Here is a 16,845-nt window from a genome sequence, read left to right on the forward strand (position 1 = left end):
AATGCGCAGATTTTTTAGAGTCCTCCATAAGGCGTGGATTTTTTAGAGCCCTGCATAAGGCGCATATTTTCAAGAGCCCCATATAAGTCGTAGACTTTTAGAGTCTTACATAAGGCATAGATTTTTAAACGAATTCTTTTAGAGCCCTACATAAGGCGTTGATTTTTAGACCCCTACGTAAGACGCAGATTTTTTTAGAGCCCTACATAAGGCGTAGATTTTTAAAAAAAATTTTTAGCGCCCTACACAAGGCGTAGATTTTTAAAAGTTTTTTTTTCATAGACAACCCCAAGGCGTAGATTTTTAAAAGAATTTTTTAGCGCCCTACACAAGGCGTAGAAAGGGCGCTAAAAAAGACAACCATAAGGCGTAGAGAATTTTTTTAAAGACAGCCGTAAGGCGTAAATGTTTTACAAAACTCCTTGGGATATTTGAATTTTTTTATTTGTACCTATATTTTGAAAAAAATAAATTTGGGTTCTTCGAAAAATATTTGTTTTATAAAGACTACGCCTTTTGTCTTAAAGAAATACAAAATTGACTTCTCGGGATTGTTGAAATAATATTTTTTTTAACAAGATGCTCGGAATCTTTGAAAAAAGTGTTGGGCTGTTTAGACCATATTATGCTTCGGCATTCCCACACTTCAAAGGTATTTAAAAGAAAAGCACCCTCGATTAGATCTTTATATGTATTCATTTTTAAATGTTAGTCCTCAAAATTTTTTTAAATCACGTTTGGACCCTCCTTTTTGTTTAATAAACACAAATGTTTACTTTGCTGTTAGTCCTTTCAAAAATAAAAAAATCCACGACTAGACCTCCGATGTTCCTTAGAAAAATATTCTTTAAAAAATCTAATTTTGTAGAGAGTTTTTTTTTAACATATTCATTAAAAATTAAAACGTCTTCCAATCCTAACAGAATTTCAAGCATAGACCTCCGATGAGCTTTTGAAATATTTCTCAAAGGATTAACTGAGTCCCAGGCGTGGATTTTTTGAAGAATGTATTTTTCAAAGGCTCATCAGAGGTCTATGCGTGAATTTCTGTTAGGATATATTTTTTAACCAGCAGATGACGAGGGCTGGACTTCAGAAAAATATTCTTTCAAAATCTACGTTGGTCTCTTGAAAAAAAACCTTAAAAATCCATGGCTGAATGTCTGTGGGTCCTTTGAAAAAAATCTTAAGAATACACGCCTGAAGATCTGTATGTTCTTTTGAAAAATGTTCTTTAAAAAATCCACGTCTGAAGATCTGTATGTTCTTTTGAAAAATATTCTTTAAAAAATCCACTCCTAGAGGACTAATGGTCCTTTGAAAAATATTCTTTAAAAATCCACGCGTGAAGATTCTGTTGGCCTTTGAAAAAATATTCTATGAAAAAATCGACAACTGGAGGACTTTCGGTCCTTTGAAAAAATGCTCGCTTAGACTTCTAATGGTTCATTGACATCTTTTGGTGCTTTAAAAAACATTCTTAAAAAATCCACGCCTCAGTCAATCGTTGGTGCGCCTCGTTGTTCCTTTGGCCATGACAGTAGAACTATGTATCCATTGAAAACTATTCTTTAAAAAATCAAGGCATAGATCTCCGAAGGGTTTTTTGAAAAATTCTTTAAAATATCCACACCTGAAGGTCTGTTGCTCCTTTGAAAATATTCTTTAATCTACGCATAAACATCCGATGATCCTGCAAAAATATTATTTAAAATTCATTCCACCTGGTCTATTTTTGCTTCAGAAAAATATTATTTAACAAAATTTTGTTGTTGTCACTTTAAAAAGACAAGCAATCATAAACTATAAATTCTGATTCGAAATGGCTTGGCTATTAGTGTCGGATGAATCACCACTAACCGTTTATCATCCATACATTGCTTTAATCGTTCCCATAACAAATTCCATGAATGGTTAAAATGACAAGCAATGAATGAGCGAGTGAATGAGTGATTGAATGAAATGGAAAATTGAATATGAATGTGTGTGTATGACGACAAAAAAAGAAGAGACAAAATTAAATTTTTTGTCAGCTAAGCGCCAGTTTGCAATCAAAGTCAGAGCATCACGTTATTTTCATGTTTTCGTTGTTGCTGTTGTTTTGTCACAGTTCTTTTTTTCTAAATGCATTTTTAAATAATTTATTTATTTATGATTGTCATAGACGTCTTTATTGTTGTTGTCGTTGTGATTATTGTTGTCATTTTGCTGGGATTTGCTCGTAAATTAAAATTCAGTTTTCACAGCTAATTTCATTATTGTTGTTGTTCAGATTTTTGTTGTTGTATCTGATCTTTTTTGTTATTGCTTTTAGAGGTCATTAACATTCAGACAAGTTAATGATTTAGAATCATGGTTAGAATATGGGGAAGAAATAAGAGGAGGGTGATGGCTAGTTGTAGTACTACAGATCGTATACTAGAATTCGTTTGCTGCTAATAGTTCCCTACTAAACTTAATGGAGCTAATTGCTGCTGGAAATTGTTTAAAATAATTTTTAATGAAATAGAAAAATGTAAATGGAGGCTATTAACGCCGTTAGGTGTAGATTCCAGGTGTAGATTTTTTCAAGAAATATTTTTTGTAAAGTTTCAATAGACATATATACGTCGATTTTTAAGGAATATGTCCAAAGGACTCATAGATCTCAAGGCGTATATTTTTATAAAATTGGCCACAAACAGGTACTTCGGGTATAGATTTTTACACAAAGAGGTCTGGTTTTTAATGAATATTTTGAAAAGGAATAATGTCCACAGGCGTGAACTTTTTAGTGATTATTTCTCTAGGGCCATTTTTCCAAACGGCCATCGGAGCTCTAGGCGTGGATTTTTTAAAGAATATTTTTGCAAAGGGCCATCGGAGGTATAGGCGTGGATTTTTAAAGAATATTTTTCCATCGGAGGTCTAGGCGTGGATTTTTTAAAGAATATTTTTGCAAAAGGCCATCGGAGGTGTAGGCGTGGATTTTTTAAAGAATATTTTTCGAAAGGGCCATCGGAGCTTTAGGCGTGGATTTTTTAAAGGATATTTTTCCAAGCCGCCATCGGAGGTCTAGGCGTGGATGTTTTAAAGAATATTTTTCCAAACGGACCAGCAGAGCCTTAGGCGTGGATGTTTTAAAGAATATTTTTCAAAGAACCTTTTGAAGTCGGTCTAGGCGTTATTTGTTTAGAGTATATTTTTTAAATGACCATCGGAGGTCTGAGCGTGGATTTTTTGTCCTTCAAAAATATTTTATATTTACAAAACCCATCAGAGCTTCTCTCGAAAAAAAAAATCAAAATTTTTTTTTCATGGCCAAAAACATGGCTCCAATATTCCTTAAATAAAGATTTAGAAAGCTACGTTTATAGCTGATGATAACGCTTATTGATAGTTTTTTTAATATTCGGTGGGATCTTGGATAGGCCTTGAACTAAGTTTTCAACCCGTTGAATACTTATTTGATGACTTTTTTCTATAAAAGTCCTTAAATAAGATTTCAAATTCACGTTGCCTTTAGTTCCGGTTGTCCCCAAAAAGATATAGCTGAAATACACCTTGAAATTACAATTATAGCTTCGATAATCCTTGTAATCCTTGTCCCCTAAAATGTCCATGATCATTCCTGTGAAAATCGTTTTCTTTGAAAAATCCATGTTAATCGGTTCGACAGTCTTTGAAACAAAAACATCAGAAAATTTTACTCTGGGAACACCTTGAACACCTTCTTTGGAGCCTTATTTCAAGTCTCCTGAGGTCTTCTATAGGCATGGTGTCTGCCTATAAGACATCTCAGGAGGTTTTTCTATAGGAGACCTGAGGAGGTATTTTGTCTACGTAGAACTCCTCAAATAACATTCTGTCTATAGAAGACCAAAGAAGGTGGTCTGTATGTAGAATATCCCACGAGGTTATATTTCAATAGAATATCTCAGATGAGGACTTCTCTGTATAGAGGAACCTTAGGATGTTTTCTGTCAATATAGAAGACATCAGTAGGACTTCTATTTATATAGTTTTAGTACTACTAGTATTTCAGGAGGTGTTCAGTGTAAAGAAATCCTGAGGAGGTCTTCTGTTTTTTAAGACTTCTGGAGGTATCATCTATGTATAGAAAGCTAAGGAGGGTTTCTCTTTATTAAAGACCTAATGAGGTCTTTGGTGTATAGGTGGTCTCAGAAGGTCTTCTGCCTATAGGAGACCCCTAGGAGGTCTCATAAAGTCTTCTGTCTAAAGAAGACCCTAAGGAGGCTATTCTGTATAGAGGACCTTAGGAGGTTTTCTATCAATATATAAAAGACATCAGGAGGTCTTCTATTTATATAGTTTTAGTACTACTAGTATTTCAGGATTTTTTCAGTGTAAAGAAATCCTGAGGAGGTCTTCTGCTTTTTAAGACTTCGGGAGGTATCGTATATGTATAGAAAACCTAAGGGCGGTTTCTCTTTATTAAAGACCTAATGAGGTCTTTGGTGTATAGGTGATCTCAGAAGGTCTTCTGCCTATAGGAGACCGCTAGGAGGTCTCATAAAGTCTTCTGTCTAATGAAGACCCTAAAGATCTTTTCTGTCATACAGACTACCTTCAGAGAGTACCTGAAGAGGTCTTCTGTCTACAGAAACCTTCAGGAGGTATTCTATTTATTAAAGATTTCAAATACAAAGAATTCATCCTAGGGTCCTTCTGTACACGAAGACCTCCTCTGTTTATGAAAGACCCATAGCAACTGCTTGACGGATTTTAGTAGGTCTTATGTCTACATATATCTTCTAGAAGGTCATCTATCCAGAGAACTTCTAAGAGGTTTTTTTCTCATAAAATACTCCAAGGTGGCCTTCTTCTGATCATAGAAGGTCTAGGCCTGAATTTTTTAAAGAATATTTTCAAAATAACCTTTTGTGGTCGGTCGAGGCGTTATTTTTTAAGATTATATATTTAAGGACGGTCTGAGCCAAGGATCTGGATTTTTTTAATGGATATATTTAAAAGGACCATGGGAGGTCTACACATGGATTTTTTTAAATAATATTGTTGCAAAGGATTTGCGATGGACCAACATCTGCCTATAGAAAAATTCTTAGAGGTTTTGCTATTCTATAGATCATCTCTAAGAGTTATTCTGTCATAGGAAACACTTTAAGGGGTCTTCTGTCTACTGATAATCTCTAGAAGCTATTCTGCCATAGGAAATACAAGCTCAATATAGAATATTTTTAATTCTTTTAATTTTGCCCTAGTAGACCGAAGAAACATTTTTTTCTCGAGTGTCATATCTTCAGAGCACCTCTGGAAGTTCTTCTGAGTGCAGAAGGCCATTAAGATGTATACTGCCCAAATAAGGAGTCTCGTATTCTGTCTACAGAAAATATATTTTATATTCAGCCTATAGAATACCTTTAGGAAAGTGTATGTCTATAGAGGTCTCATATCTTTAGAGGACCTTCACAAAAGACTCCCTAGTGTTGAAGATCACTTCTGTGTTTAGAAGGCCATGTTCTGTCCAAATAACGAATCTAAGAAGTTTTCTTCCTTACGTGAGATCTTTGGAATATCTGTTGGACGTCTTGAGCTATAGGGTATCAAACAATCACCCACGCTGACTATTTTCGATTTTTCTTTAATAAACCACTTCTCCAAATCGTGTTCGCCAACAATCAATGCTGACCCCATTTGCTATTTCTAATTGCGGTTAAGAGGTTAAAACTTTTTTTAGATATGTCGGCTAGAAATCGAATGACTAAGCAAAAAAAAATGTAACAAGCATATTATCAAAGAAACGTGATACAATAAAAATAAATTATAAAATGAAAAATGACAAACGAATCCGTAGAGGTGAAAAAAAAGATAAATAAAAATTTAAATTGAAAAAAAAAAACAAATCGTCGTTTATTTACCAAATAATAGATGAATAGAGGGACTTATTTTCTTCCAGGGAAGGGGGGGACAATTGTCTACAGTAGACTAGCCTATATATCAAACAAGTACTATGTGGTGCGGGAAGGGATAGAGTTGAGCTCTCGAGACTTGCAAAATCGAGACTCAGTAGAAAGCAAAATTTTCAATTCGAATAATTTCATATTTATAATATTGTCAAAATGTTGTTTTCTAAAAATTTGTTGGTGAAGTGAAAATATTAAAATTGTCTTTAATTATACCACTTTGCATTTTATCAGCAACTTCTACCCAAGTTTGCAGCTCAGCTGCATATCACCATACCACAAATATCGCATTACATTACCCTGCCCTGCAATTACAAAATGTTGTAATGCCAGAAACGTCAGATACCTATAGACATAGTCAGCGAGACGACGACGATGGTGATGACGACTGTGGCGATGACGATTACAATAGCTGCCGAGTAGTAGTAATGAAGTTTGTAACGATGTTATACAGCCGCAGCCACTCCACTCAGCCACACTCTTAACTTTCAAGCAAAGCTTTGGTGGATATCAAGTTTTTTTGAAAATGATTATTTTGACCATGAATTATTTAAGTTGGTGCCTTGTTTTTTTTTTTTTTTTTGCTGGCCAACTGCTGTGGTAAGAGCAAAAATATATGTTAACTGGCATTTTTTGCTATTGTTGTTGCTTTTGTTGATAGTAAAAACTGGTTATGACGTTTGTCGGTTGGGAATGGATGATGGATATATAAACCACCATTATTGGCCAAGTAATACCATTTTTATGTTTATGCTGTTGTTGTTGTTATTTTTATTTTTATGATACACATAATTATTGATATCAACAGGTTGCTATGTAATAATGCTCATCTTTGCGGCAATTATGTCATTTGCGATTTTTTTACCTTGTACAATTTAAAATTGGCGTATTATAAACACTGAGGTATTCTATTAGTACGGGAAACCTTCAACGGAATTCTGTATACAGAATACTTGCTTAGGTCTTCTATACACAGAAGATCACCTGGCGGTTTTCTAAAGACAGATGAGTTATTTTTTATATTTTAAGAAACAAACTTTTCAGGTCTAGAGTATTTATTTGAATTTTAATAGAAAACAATTTTTCAAGATTTATAATCTCCTCAGATTGGAAAATGCCAGCGATTCTAAAAATTATTTTTTTTTTCGATAAAATGAACCTCCAACTCTGTGATTATTTTGTCTAGAGTCAAAAAATTCTCCAATCGCTGAGGATGAGGATTTTTGAAGAATATGTTTTAGTGTTGATAGCGCTTGAAAAAAAGTATCTTCAAAGATCACGCAACTGTTTTTTTAATCCTCAAAAATTTTTGCTCTAAGCGTCCTATAAAAAATTATTCAAAATTTCACGTTTACAGCTACAATGGCCCTCGAAACATTAGCTTTTAAAAATCCAAGCTTATAGCTCAGATAGTCATTCAAACCAAGGTCTTAATAAAAATTCTACGCTGAGAACATCATCCAAACCTGTTGGAGACCTATTTGAGATCTTCTATCATTAGAAGACCTCAGGAGGTCTCCTGAAAACCTCTGAAAAAAGGGTATTTTAGCTCTGATAGTCCTTATAAAAATATTTAAGTTTAATTTTAAAGTTGGTGTTAAATTTTACAATCAGAATTGTGGGAGCTCTTCAAAACATAAAGACAAACGTGTAGAGCCTCAACTAGCAGATTGAGTCTTATTGAAAAAATAGTATAGTTTTAGAGGGAACAGTAGGAGTTTATATTTAAAAAATAATGTTTTCTTTGCGGGGAAGCTGAAAAGCTTAGTTTTAACTTAAGGGAACCCCACCCATTCTCGATTTTAATTTTTCAAGATTTTCAATGGGCTGGTAAATCAATACCAATGCTTGTTAAGGTTTGTAACTTTGCACATATATAATTGAAGATTTAAAAGAGAAGAAAAATAATTTACAAAAAAATTTTGTTATTGTTTTGTTGTTGTTTTTTGTAATTAAAGAAAAGCCCTTATTTTTGACGGCGGGCATGATAACTCCTCACTGGAACATCGGAATCCGAAAATTCCAACGGTGTTAGAAAGAGTACATGTCTGGCTCTCGTATGAACTACGATTATTGACTTCGCTCTAAAATTAACAAAATGGTGGACCTTTGAAAAAATATTTTTGGAAAATCGCCGATTTTTTACCAAACCCCAAGTTAAAAAATAAGGAAGATCTTCACCGATTGGCTTTATACTAGTTCATACGAGAGCTATACACTCCCAGAGAAACGTTGAAAAATTTGGAACCGATTGGATTATTAGTTTTTTAGTTATCGTGCCCGCCATTCACAAAAAAATGTTTAGAGAAAAACGCTTTTTAAGTTTGAGAATCCCTTCAGCAGTCACTTGATGCTGACACAATAAATCGGCTATATCTTCAAGAGTTCTTGAGATTTTCACTTGAAATTTTGTAGGGACATCCATTAATTAGTGTAGATTCGAATAATAACAACAAAATTTTTGACCCCGAGAATGGGGGGGTCCCCTTAAGGATCCTTTTTTTTGGAAAAATATTTTTTTAACACAAGCTGCGCATCTTAAAATAAAGCTACAGAGTTTTTTTTTTGAGGAATTTTTCGGTATTGAAAAATTAGGTTAATGTAGGGTCGTTAGTTCCAAGTGGTAAATCACAATATGTTTTTAAGAAATTTTCGTAGCTATTCGAAGAACAAACAAGATAACACCAAACAAAGCAAAATCGTTTAAATTGGTCTCCGATTTTTTTAAGTTGTAAGCCCCGCTCGCATGACTAGCAATAACTTTCAACTATAGTAAAAAATTTTTGTGGATTATTTTTTTTTTATTTTTATTTTTTTATTTTTATTTTTTTATTTATTTTTTTTTTTTTTTTTTTTGAATTGAAAAATTGTGAGGTTCTGACGATATTTTTATTTCCATTTTTTTTATAAATAATTTATTAATATGTGAGGAGAAAAATTTTTACGATAGTAAAGATCTCAAAGAATTTTTAAATATTCATTCAATAATAATATTTTCAGTCTTTGGAAAATATTTTTAATAGAAAAATTCTTCGCATACTGGGAACAACTTTTTTGTATGAGGGCTATTATATCCAATTAAAGAAACTTTAGATTCTGAAATGTGGCCAAATTCCACAAAGCTGATGAATTGAAAAAACATTATATAGAAATAAAAAAGGCTGAAGTTCTGAGAATTTATTTTTTTATATTCCAAAGGATTCCAAAAGAAAAAATGAATTGAAATGACACTAGGGAAACTAATACAAATATTCTGAGAAGGCAATGGGTATCGTTGCCGTGACTACATACAAACAAAAAACACAGCATTCCCTCTGAAATTCTGATTCAGATTTGTATAACCAAAATATAAAATTTATCTTATGTGTGTTAGACCACCCGGAAATAATACCTTACATTTGCTACCAGGACACTACACTTTCCTCAATATGTTTCGATTTCCAATTTTTTATTCCCTAAAAATTTATTAACTTAAAAAGGAATCTCCAAAAATTTCAAACTTTTTATTTATGAATAATTTTGCCAAAAACCATTAAAATCACTTCGGAAGCATTTCCCCAAAAACTTTTTCCCCTATTAGACAAAAACAAAAAATTCATTTATTATGAAATAACTCTTGACATAAATCACCATTAAATTGTTTTCAAATAAAGAAAGAACTTCAAGTCTGGCGGCAAGTGTACTAAAGCCAGGCAACAACCAATATAACGAACCGGTTCCAAGCATTTTCCTTCTAAATAGCAGACAAGAAAAAAAATCTTGGAAAATCTTCAAGAAAAGCGAAAAGTTAAGAGTAAGAGTTATGCAAGAAAAAGGCAAAAACAACAAAGACAAAAAATCATAAAAATTAAAAAAACTTCTTTAGAAGTTTCTTAATAACAGAAGAAAAACAAATTGGCAAATTCTAATGGAAAGGAGAGGAAGCTACAACAAAAAAAAGACGTAGAGGCAGAAAAATACTGAAAGAAATGAAAATGAAAACCTGAAACTAAAAACCAAAAACTATGTTGTAATAACAACACAACAGCAAGAAAAACTTTTGACTTTGCAATAACACCAACCACAACAGAAGAAGAAGAAGACAACAACAACAAAATAAGGAAACCAGAATGCTGCCATAACACCACCGTCCGGAGAACTTGGATAACTGCATAACACACACAAGTGGCGTCGAGTGAAAACCTCTTCGAAGCAACAGAAGAAATCTATACTCCACACTTGACGAACAACGTATGTGTGTGTGTGGAAGCTCAAGAAGAAGACAGACACAATGCCAGCAAGTTCTTTGTCGGGGTGTAGAGGCAGTCGACTGAACCAGACGACACCGCCAAAAGGAAATGAACAAGTTTTTTGGTAACCGGAAAATATAAACAATTTGAAGCTGTTAACATGCTGGCTGACTGGCAGGGTAGCCTAGGCCAGGCTAAGGCGGTAAATGTATGGCAAGTTAGAGGGGCATATTGGCACACAAACACAACAGGTGTGAATGTGTTGAAAAGTCTTAGATTACAACCAGAGAACAGTGAGAGCCTGGATAAAAAAAATCTTCAGGTCCTACGAAGGATAATTTTTTCTACAGAAGAAAATTCCTCTATTGAAAAAAATTCCTCAGGTCCGGCTGATGCTTTTTTTATAGAAAAAAATACCTCTGAAGTCTACTGTTTTCCTATAGAAAAAAATTCCTCAGATGCCTCTGAGGATTGCTTTTTCTATAGAAAAATATTCCTCAGATACCTCTGAGGACTGATTTTCTATAGAAAAGAAATTCCTCAGATACCTCTGATCATTGCTTTTTCTATAGAAGAAATTCCTCAGATACCTCTGAGGATTGCTTTTTCTATAAAAAATATTCCTCAGACACCTCTGAGGATTGCGTTTTCTAATTCCTCAAATACCTCTGAGGATTGCTTTTTCCATAGAAAAAAAAATCCTCAGATACCTCTGAGGATTACATTTTTTCTATAGAAAAAAATTCCTCAGATACCTCTGAGGATTACATTTTTGCTATAGAAAAAAATTCCTCAGATACTTCTGAGGATTAAATTTTTTCTATAGAAAAAAATTCCTCAGATACCTCTGAGGATTGCTTTTTCTATAGAAAAATATTCCTCAGATACCTCTGAAGATTGCTTTTTCTATAGAAAAATATTCCTCAGATACCTCTGAGGATTGCTTCTTCTATAGAAAAATATTCCTCAGATACCCCTGAGGATAGCTTTTTCAAAAGAAAAATATTCCTCAGATACCTCCGAGGATTGCTTTTTCTATAGAAAAATATTCCTCAGATACCTCCGAGGATTGCTTTTTCTATAGAAAAATATTCCTCAGGACCCCTGAGGTCTGTTTTTCTATGGAAAAAAATCCTCAGAACACTTGAGGTCTGTTTTTCTATAGAAAAAAATTCCTCAGGACACCTGAGGTCTGCCCAATAGGTCTGTTTTTCTATAGAAAAAAATCTTCATGTACCAATAGGTCAGTTTTTTGAATAAAAATATGCCTCTAGGGTCTTGAGAAATTTTCTCCCACTGTGTTTATTTAATTGTCTCCCGGAATCGGTGTTTGCAATGGCAACCATAATCAAGTCAATATGCCTCCTCCCTAGTGTTGAAGTTATGTGATGATTGTTATTGTCGTCTAGTTTTTGTTGTTGTTATTGTTGGTTTTTGCGGCACAAAAGCCGGTTGGCTGGCTGGCTGACTGCCTGCTGAAAACTAAGACGGCATGCAGACACTACCATTGAAACAACCCAAAATAAGCACACACTCAACAACTCCACACCATGCCAGACCAGATCCGACCGACCCGATCAACTGGGAAAGGAGAAGTTGAAGAAAAACGCAAATGGAAACCTTGAAGAAACCAGTTCGCCAGTTCTAATGTCAATGCCATTACAAACAAGTTGACGGGGATTGTGAAGCATGGCTGGATGCAGGCAGCAGCAGCTGCTGCTGCATCAGCCATCCTCGACGTCACTGCCACCGCCAAAAACCAGCATGGTGTTTGGTGGCTGGTTATTGTTAGCAATTGTGGTTTGTTGCAGCATGCAACACACACTGCAGCTTGTGGTACCAACACACACGTACACTCGTATTAAACAATTACTCAACCAAAATATTCGTCGAAAGATGTTGGGAGATTGGAGGAGAGTCGAGGCACTCCACCACAACATTGTGATTGTTAACAGCAACAACATTTGACATAACCACAAATCAACAAAAACAACAACAACCAACCAGTGACTGATTTTCGTTGTTACCTAACATTGGATGCAATAATCTGCTAGTGATGTGGAAATTGAGAAGAGAACGGGTAATCCGAAATTCAATTGCAAATGAATAGGATTTTAAAATTTGAATTTTTTGGGAAGACTTTTGGTACCCTTAGGTCTTATTATACCCTGGAGGTTGCTTCAGCTAATTTTCCTATTTGGATCCTATCCAAAATTTATTTCAAATCGAATGTTTGGTACTTACTTGAATCCTTTGTCATCGTCAATGCCATTGACAACACCATTCGTTGTGGTCACTTGGTCATCCTTCTTCAGACCATTTGTGTCAAAAGGAGAATTAGCCTTCTCTTTATCGTCGTGAGACTGGAATGAGAACAAAAAAGAAAATAAATGTAATGGAAATTGTAACTCATACTAAAGACCAATAAAAAGACCTCAAACGTCCTGAGGAGTTTTTTCCATGAAAAACTGATATCAGTAGACCTGAGAAATTGTTTTCCACAGAAAAACAGACCTCAGAAGATTTGAGCATTTTTTTTCTATAGAAAAACAGGTCTCAGAGAACCTGAGGAATTTTTTTATAGAAAAACACACTTCAATTGTTTTTATAGAAAACCAGAACTCAGTAGACATGAGAACTTTATATTATAGAAAAACAGACCTCAGGAGATCTGAGTATTTTTTTATATAAAAAACAGACCTCAGGAGACCTGAGGAATTTTTTTTCTATAGAAAAAGAAGACCTCAGGGGTCCTAATGATTTTTTTTTGCAGGGAACCTGACTATTTTTTTATAAAAAAGAAGACCTGAAAATTGTTTTCTATGAAAAACAGACCTCAAGCGACCTAAGGATTTTTTTATAGAAAAACAGGCCTCAAGCGACCAAAGGATTTTTTCTATTGAAAAACAGACCTTAGTTTTTTTTGATTTTTTTTCAACAGAAAGTCAGACCTGAGGAATTTATTTCTATAGAAAATCAGAGCTCAGTAGACCTGAGATTTTTTTAATAGAAAAATACACTGTAGCCCTGATATTTTTTCTATAGAATACTATACTTCAGTAGACCTAAGGAATCTTCTCTATAGAGAACAGACCTCAACGGATTCGAATTTTTTACTATAGCAAAAATTGACCCATGGGTCCTGAGAACTTGTTTCTCCTGAGGAGTATTTTCTATAGAAAAAGCCACCCAAAGTAGACTTGACTTCTTTTTATTTAAACAAGCCCTCACTGAGGTCCGACATTTAAAATACGAAAAAAATATTGAGGCTTTTATGGAGGCTATGCCATGGTAAATTCCAGCCAACAGAAAACGAAGACCTTGAACATACTAAAAATTATGCGTGAGCTTTGTATGGGTCTAGTAGAATCATAAATATATCTAACATATTCCGTAAGAAAGCTGGTTACCCACCCATGTCCTAGACTATCAAAATTACAGCCAACTTCGTAATTATAAAATATAGTCACTTTGGTTGGAAAATACGCATAGGGCCATTAAAATAACATTTAAAAGGCTGAACCTTTATATGGGAGGCTATATCCAAAGATCGACCGATACTTGAAATTTTTGCTAGGAATATCTGTATTCTAATGAAAACCTAAAATATCCGATTACAACCAATTCGATTGAAAACCCTGACTGAAATTCTCAAAATACCGAAAATTAGCGCAATCTTTATATGGGGTCTACATCAGAACTTGGACCGACATTCGTAATTTATAATAGGAAGACTTGCAAAGCAATGGAAATTGAAAATATCAGATTACAGCCGATACATTTGAAAAACGTGTATTCAAAATATCGAATAATGGGGGCTACCCGTTATATGTATGCTACCCTGAAAGTTAGGCCAATATTGCCTCTCCATAGCTGGTCAAATCTTTGGTAAGAAAAATGATTACAATTTTATGTAAAAAAAATCCTTAGGGCTTCTGATGATCATCTTTGTTTTAAAAAATGCTAAAGACCCTTGAGGATTACCGAACATCAGGAACCTAAGGATTACATTATAGTAGTGGAAAACAATTATTTTCTATATAACTGGTACGCCTCAGGACTTGGGGTTACCTTTTTAATTCCCTTCTAAGGTCTTTTGGGGATTACTTTTTTCTATAGATATCCACAGGGCCCATATATAGATATTCTAAGCCCCCTTGAAGACTCCATCTATAGCTAACTTCCTTTCATAGGTTTCAGAGATTTATATAGAAAAAAAATGCTATCTATAATGACTCTCTTCTGCAAAAAAAATAAATCTCGTTTTTATTGAACAAAATTAACTCTGCGTTTAGTGATTACAGAATTACCCTGGTCTGGCTAACTTCCTTCCGTTTCAATTACAATAATTCTCTTCTGGAGGAATTCTACATAAGGGGATAGAAGGTATTTTTATTTATCTCCCCCATTACATGTTTACATGTGGATGCTGGTGCATCGCAGTTTACATAGGGTGTTAACTACAAAATTACTGTCGCTGTCGCCATTTACTTTGTAAGTGGGTTGGTTGATTGGTTCACATTTACAATTGGACAAAATAAAAAAAAGAATTCCGGATAGGAAATAAACCTCTATAGATAAACAGCCATATACAGTCAGAACAATTTTTGTGTAAAGCGAATTTATTCGCCACCACTTCATTAAATGAAAATTACCTCCAACACCACCAACAACATCAACAGCAATAATAAAATAAGTAGATAGATATGCAGAAAAGGGCATTGACAACTAATGAGGTTATCTCTTTAGTGTTTGTTGGGTTAGGGGCAAACAGGTACGAAGTTCCGTTTGGTGGGTCATCGAACGATTGGAAATGCAGTGGGAATTTTATTTAATTTTATACTCGAATTATCTGTGCGGGCTGCACTATTTGGGGTTTAAGCAGTTACTGTAAAAGAAGAAGCAAATATAGGCCTTATAAATATTTATACGAAAATTCGAGGGAAGGTTGCCAAACAGTCCTCTGTGGACCTAAGAATTTTTCTACGGATTTTTTACGGAACCTCTGAAAAAATAATTCTCATTATTTTTTCATTTTTTTTTTTTTTTTGCAATCCTCAAGAGTTCTGAAAAAATATTCGCATTAAAAATTATACCCTCGGGAACCAGATATTTTTTTTTTATAGAAAAATAACTCTCAGGGGACACTTAGGGGGTTATATACACCATGCTACGACGAAAATGTCCCTCATCGACATATCGAAGAGAATAGCCAATTTAATTTATTTATTATTATTATTATTTTTTTTTTTTTTTTTGCTTCAACTCACCTTATCATTATCATCGAACTTCAGTCCTCTTAAGCGTGGTTCCAAACCGGACAAAGGACTCTCTTTGTTCGTTGGTGATCCACCCAAAACATATTCGACCATTTTAACACCCAAACCACTTGTTGAATCACGAGGACTGTAAAGATAATAAAAAACATAAAATAAATTATTAAAATTAGGAAAAAATTAAATAATTTTTTTATAAAATAATTAATAAAATCAATTCTTGAAAGGAATGATTTATTGTAAAAATCTGTAAGGAAAGTAGAAAAGTCAGACTGGGCCGACTATATGATACCCTTCACCACTTTGGGTATATTGTACATATGTATCCTTACAATTGTATGTCAATGTTGCCTCGAAGGAACATACTCATGTCTTTCTGTAACCTATGATAAATTTAATTTCATTCGAGCAGATTTAGAGTCGTCTGCGTATCATGGCAAAAATTTATGGAAAACGATTTATTGCAAAATTTATACACGCTATTCGGTACACCGCACTGTTAAACATTTAATTTCAAAAAGACACCCGTTCGAAATACATTTGGAAGCTATGGCTGCATCAACATTAGGAGTTATGTAAAATCGGACGAATACATATGGATATGTTGGAGCTATATCGAAATCTGAACCGATTTTCACGAAACTTAACACACACCACTCCAGACTTCATTCAGTACGCAATGGCAAATTTCGTGCAAATCGAAAGATATATAGGGACTTTGGTGCACTATTTACATAAAATCGGACGAAAATATATATGGGAGCTATATCTAAAGCTGAACCGATTTTCACGAAACTTAACACACATCATTCTAGACCTAAATCATTAGGCTGTGCCAAATTTCGTACAAATCGAAAGATATATAGGACCTTTGGTGCACTATTTCCTGAAATCGGACGAAAATATATATCTGAGCTATATCTAAATCTGAACCGATTTTCACGAAACTTGACAGACATCACTCTAGACTTAATTTAGTACGTTATGCCAAATTTCATGATATATAGGGACTTTGGTGCACTATTTACCTAAAATCGGACGAAAATATATATGAGAGCTATATCTAAATCTGAACCGATCTTCACGAAATTTAGCACACATCATTTTAGACTCAATTCAGTACGCTATGCCAAATTTCGTGCAAATCGAAAGATATATAGGGACCTTGTGCATTATTTTAATCGGACGAAAATATATATGGGAGCTATATCTAAATCTGAACCGGTTTTCACGAAACTTAACACATATCACTCTAGACTTTATTTAGTACACTATGCCTGCGAATCGAAGGATTTTAAGGGACTTTGTTGCACTATTTAGCTAACATATATGGGAGCTATATCTAAATCTGAACCGATTTTCATGAAACTTAACACACATCACTCTAGACTTAATTTTTTAGGATTTTTTTAAACA

At 34.1% G+C, this 16,845-nt stretch overlaps 1 protein-coding gene across 1 annotated transcript in view; it reads right to left on the reverse strand.

The window, feature by feature from the left end:
- LOC133323041 (maternal protein pumilio-like) overlaps positions 1–16,845 on the reverse strand; it is a gene marked incomplete at its 3' end in the record, with an annotated part of 47,529 nt that overhangs the window by 3,629 nt on the left and 27,055 nt on the right. Inside the window, exons 3-4 of the mRNA XM_061532003.1 lie at positions 15,424–15,559; positions 12,398–12,516 (exon numbers count right to left, since the gene is read on the reverse strand). Coding sequence (XP_061387987.1) covers positions 12,398–12,516; positions 15,424–15,559 — 255 coding nt within the window. The remainder of the gene's footprint in view (positions 1–12,397; positions 12,517–15,423; positions 15,560–16,845) is intronic.

Source organism: Musca vetustissima, unplaced genomic scaffold (assembly GCF_032173495.1).
Source record: "Musca vetustissima isolate MV318-11 ecotype Yass unplaced genomic scaffold, APGP_CSIRO_Mvet_v1 utg35231, whole genome shotgun sequence".
Taxonomy (NCBI): Eukaryota; Metazoa; Arthropoda; class Insecta; order Diptera; family Muscidae; genus Musca; species Musca vetustissima.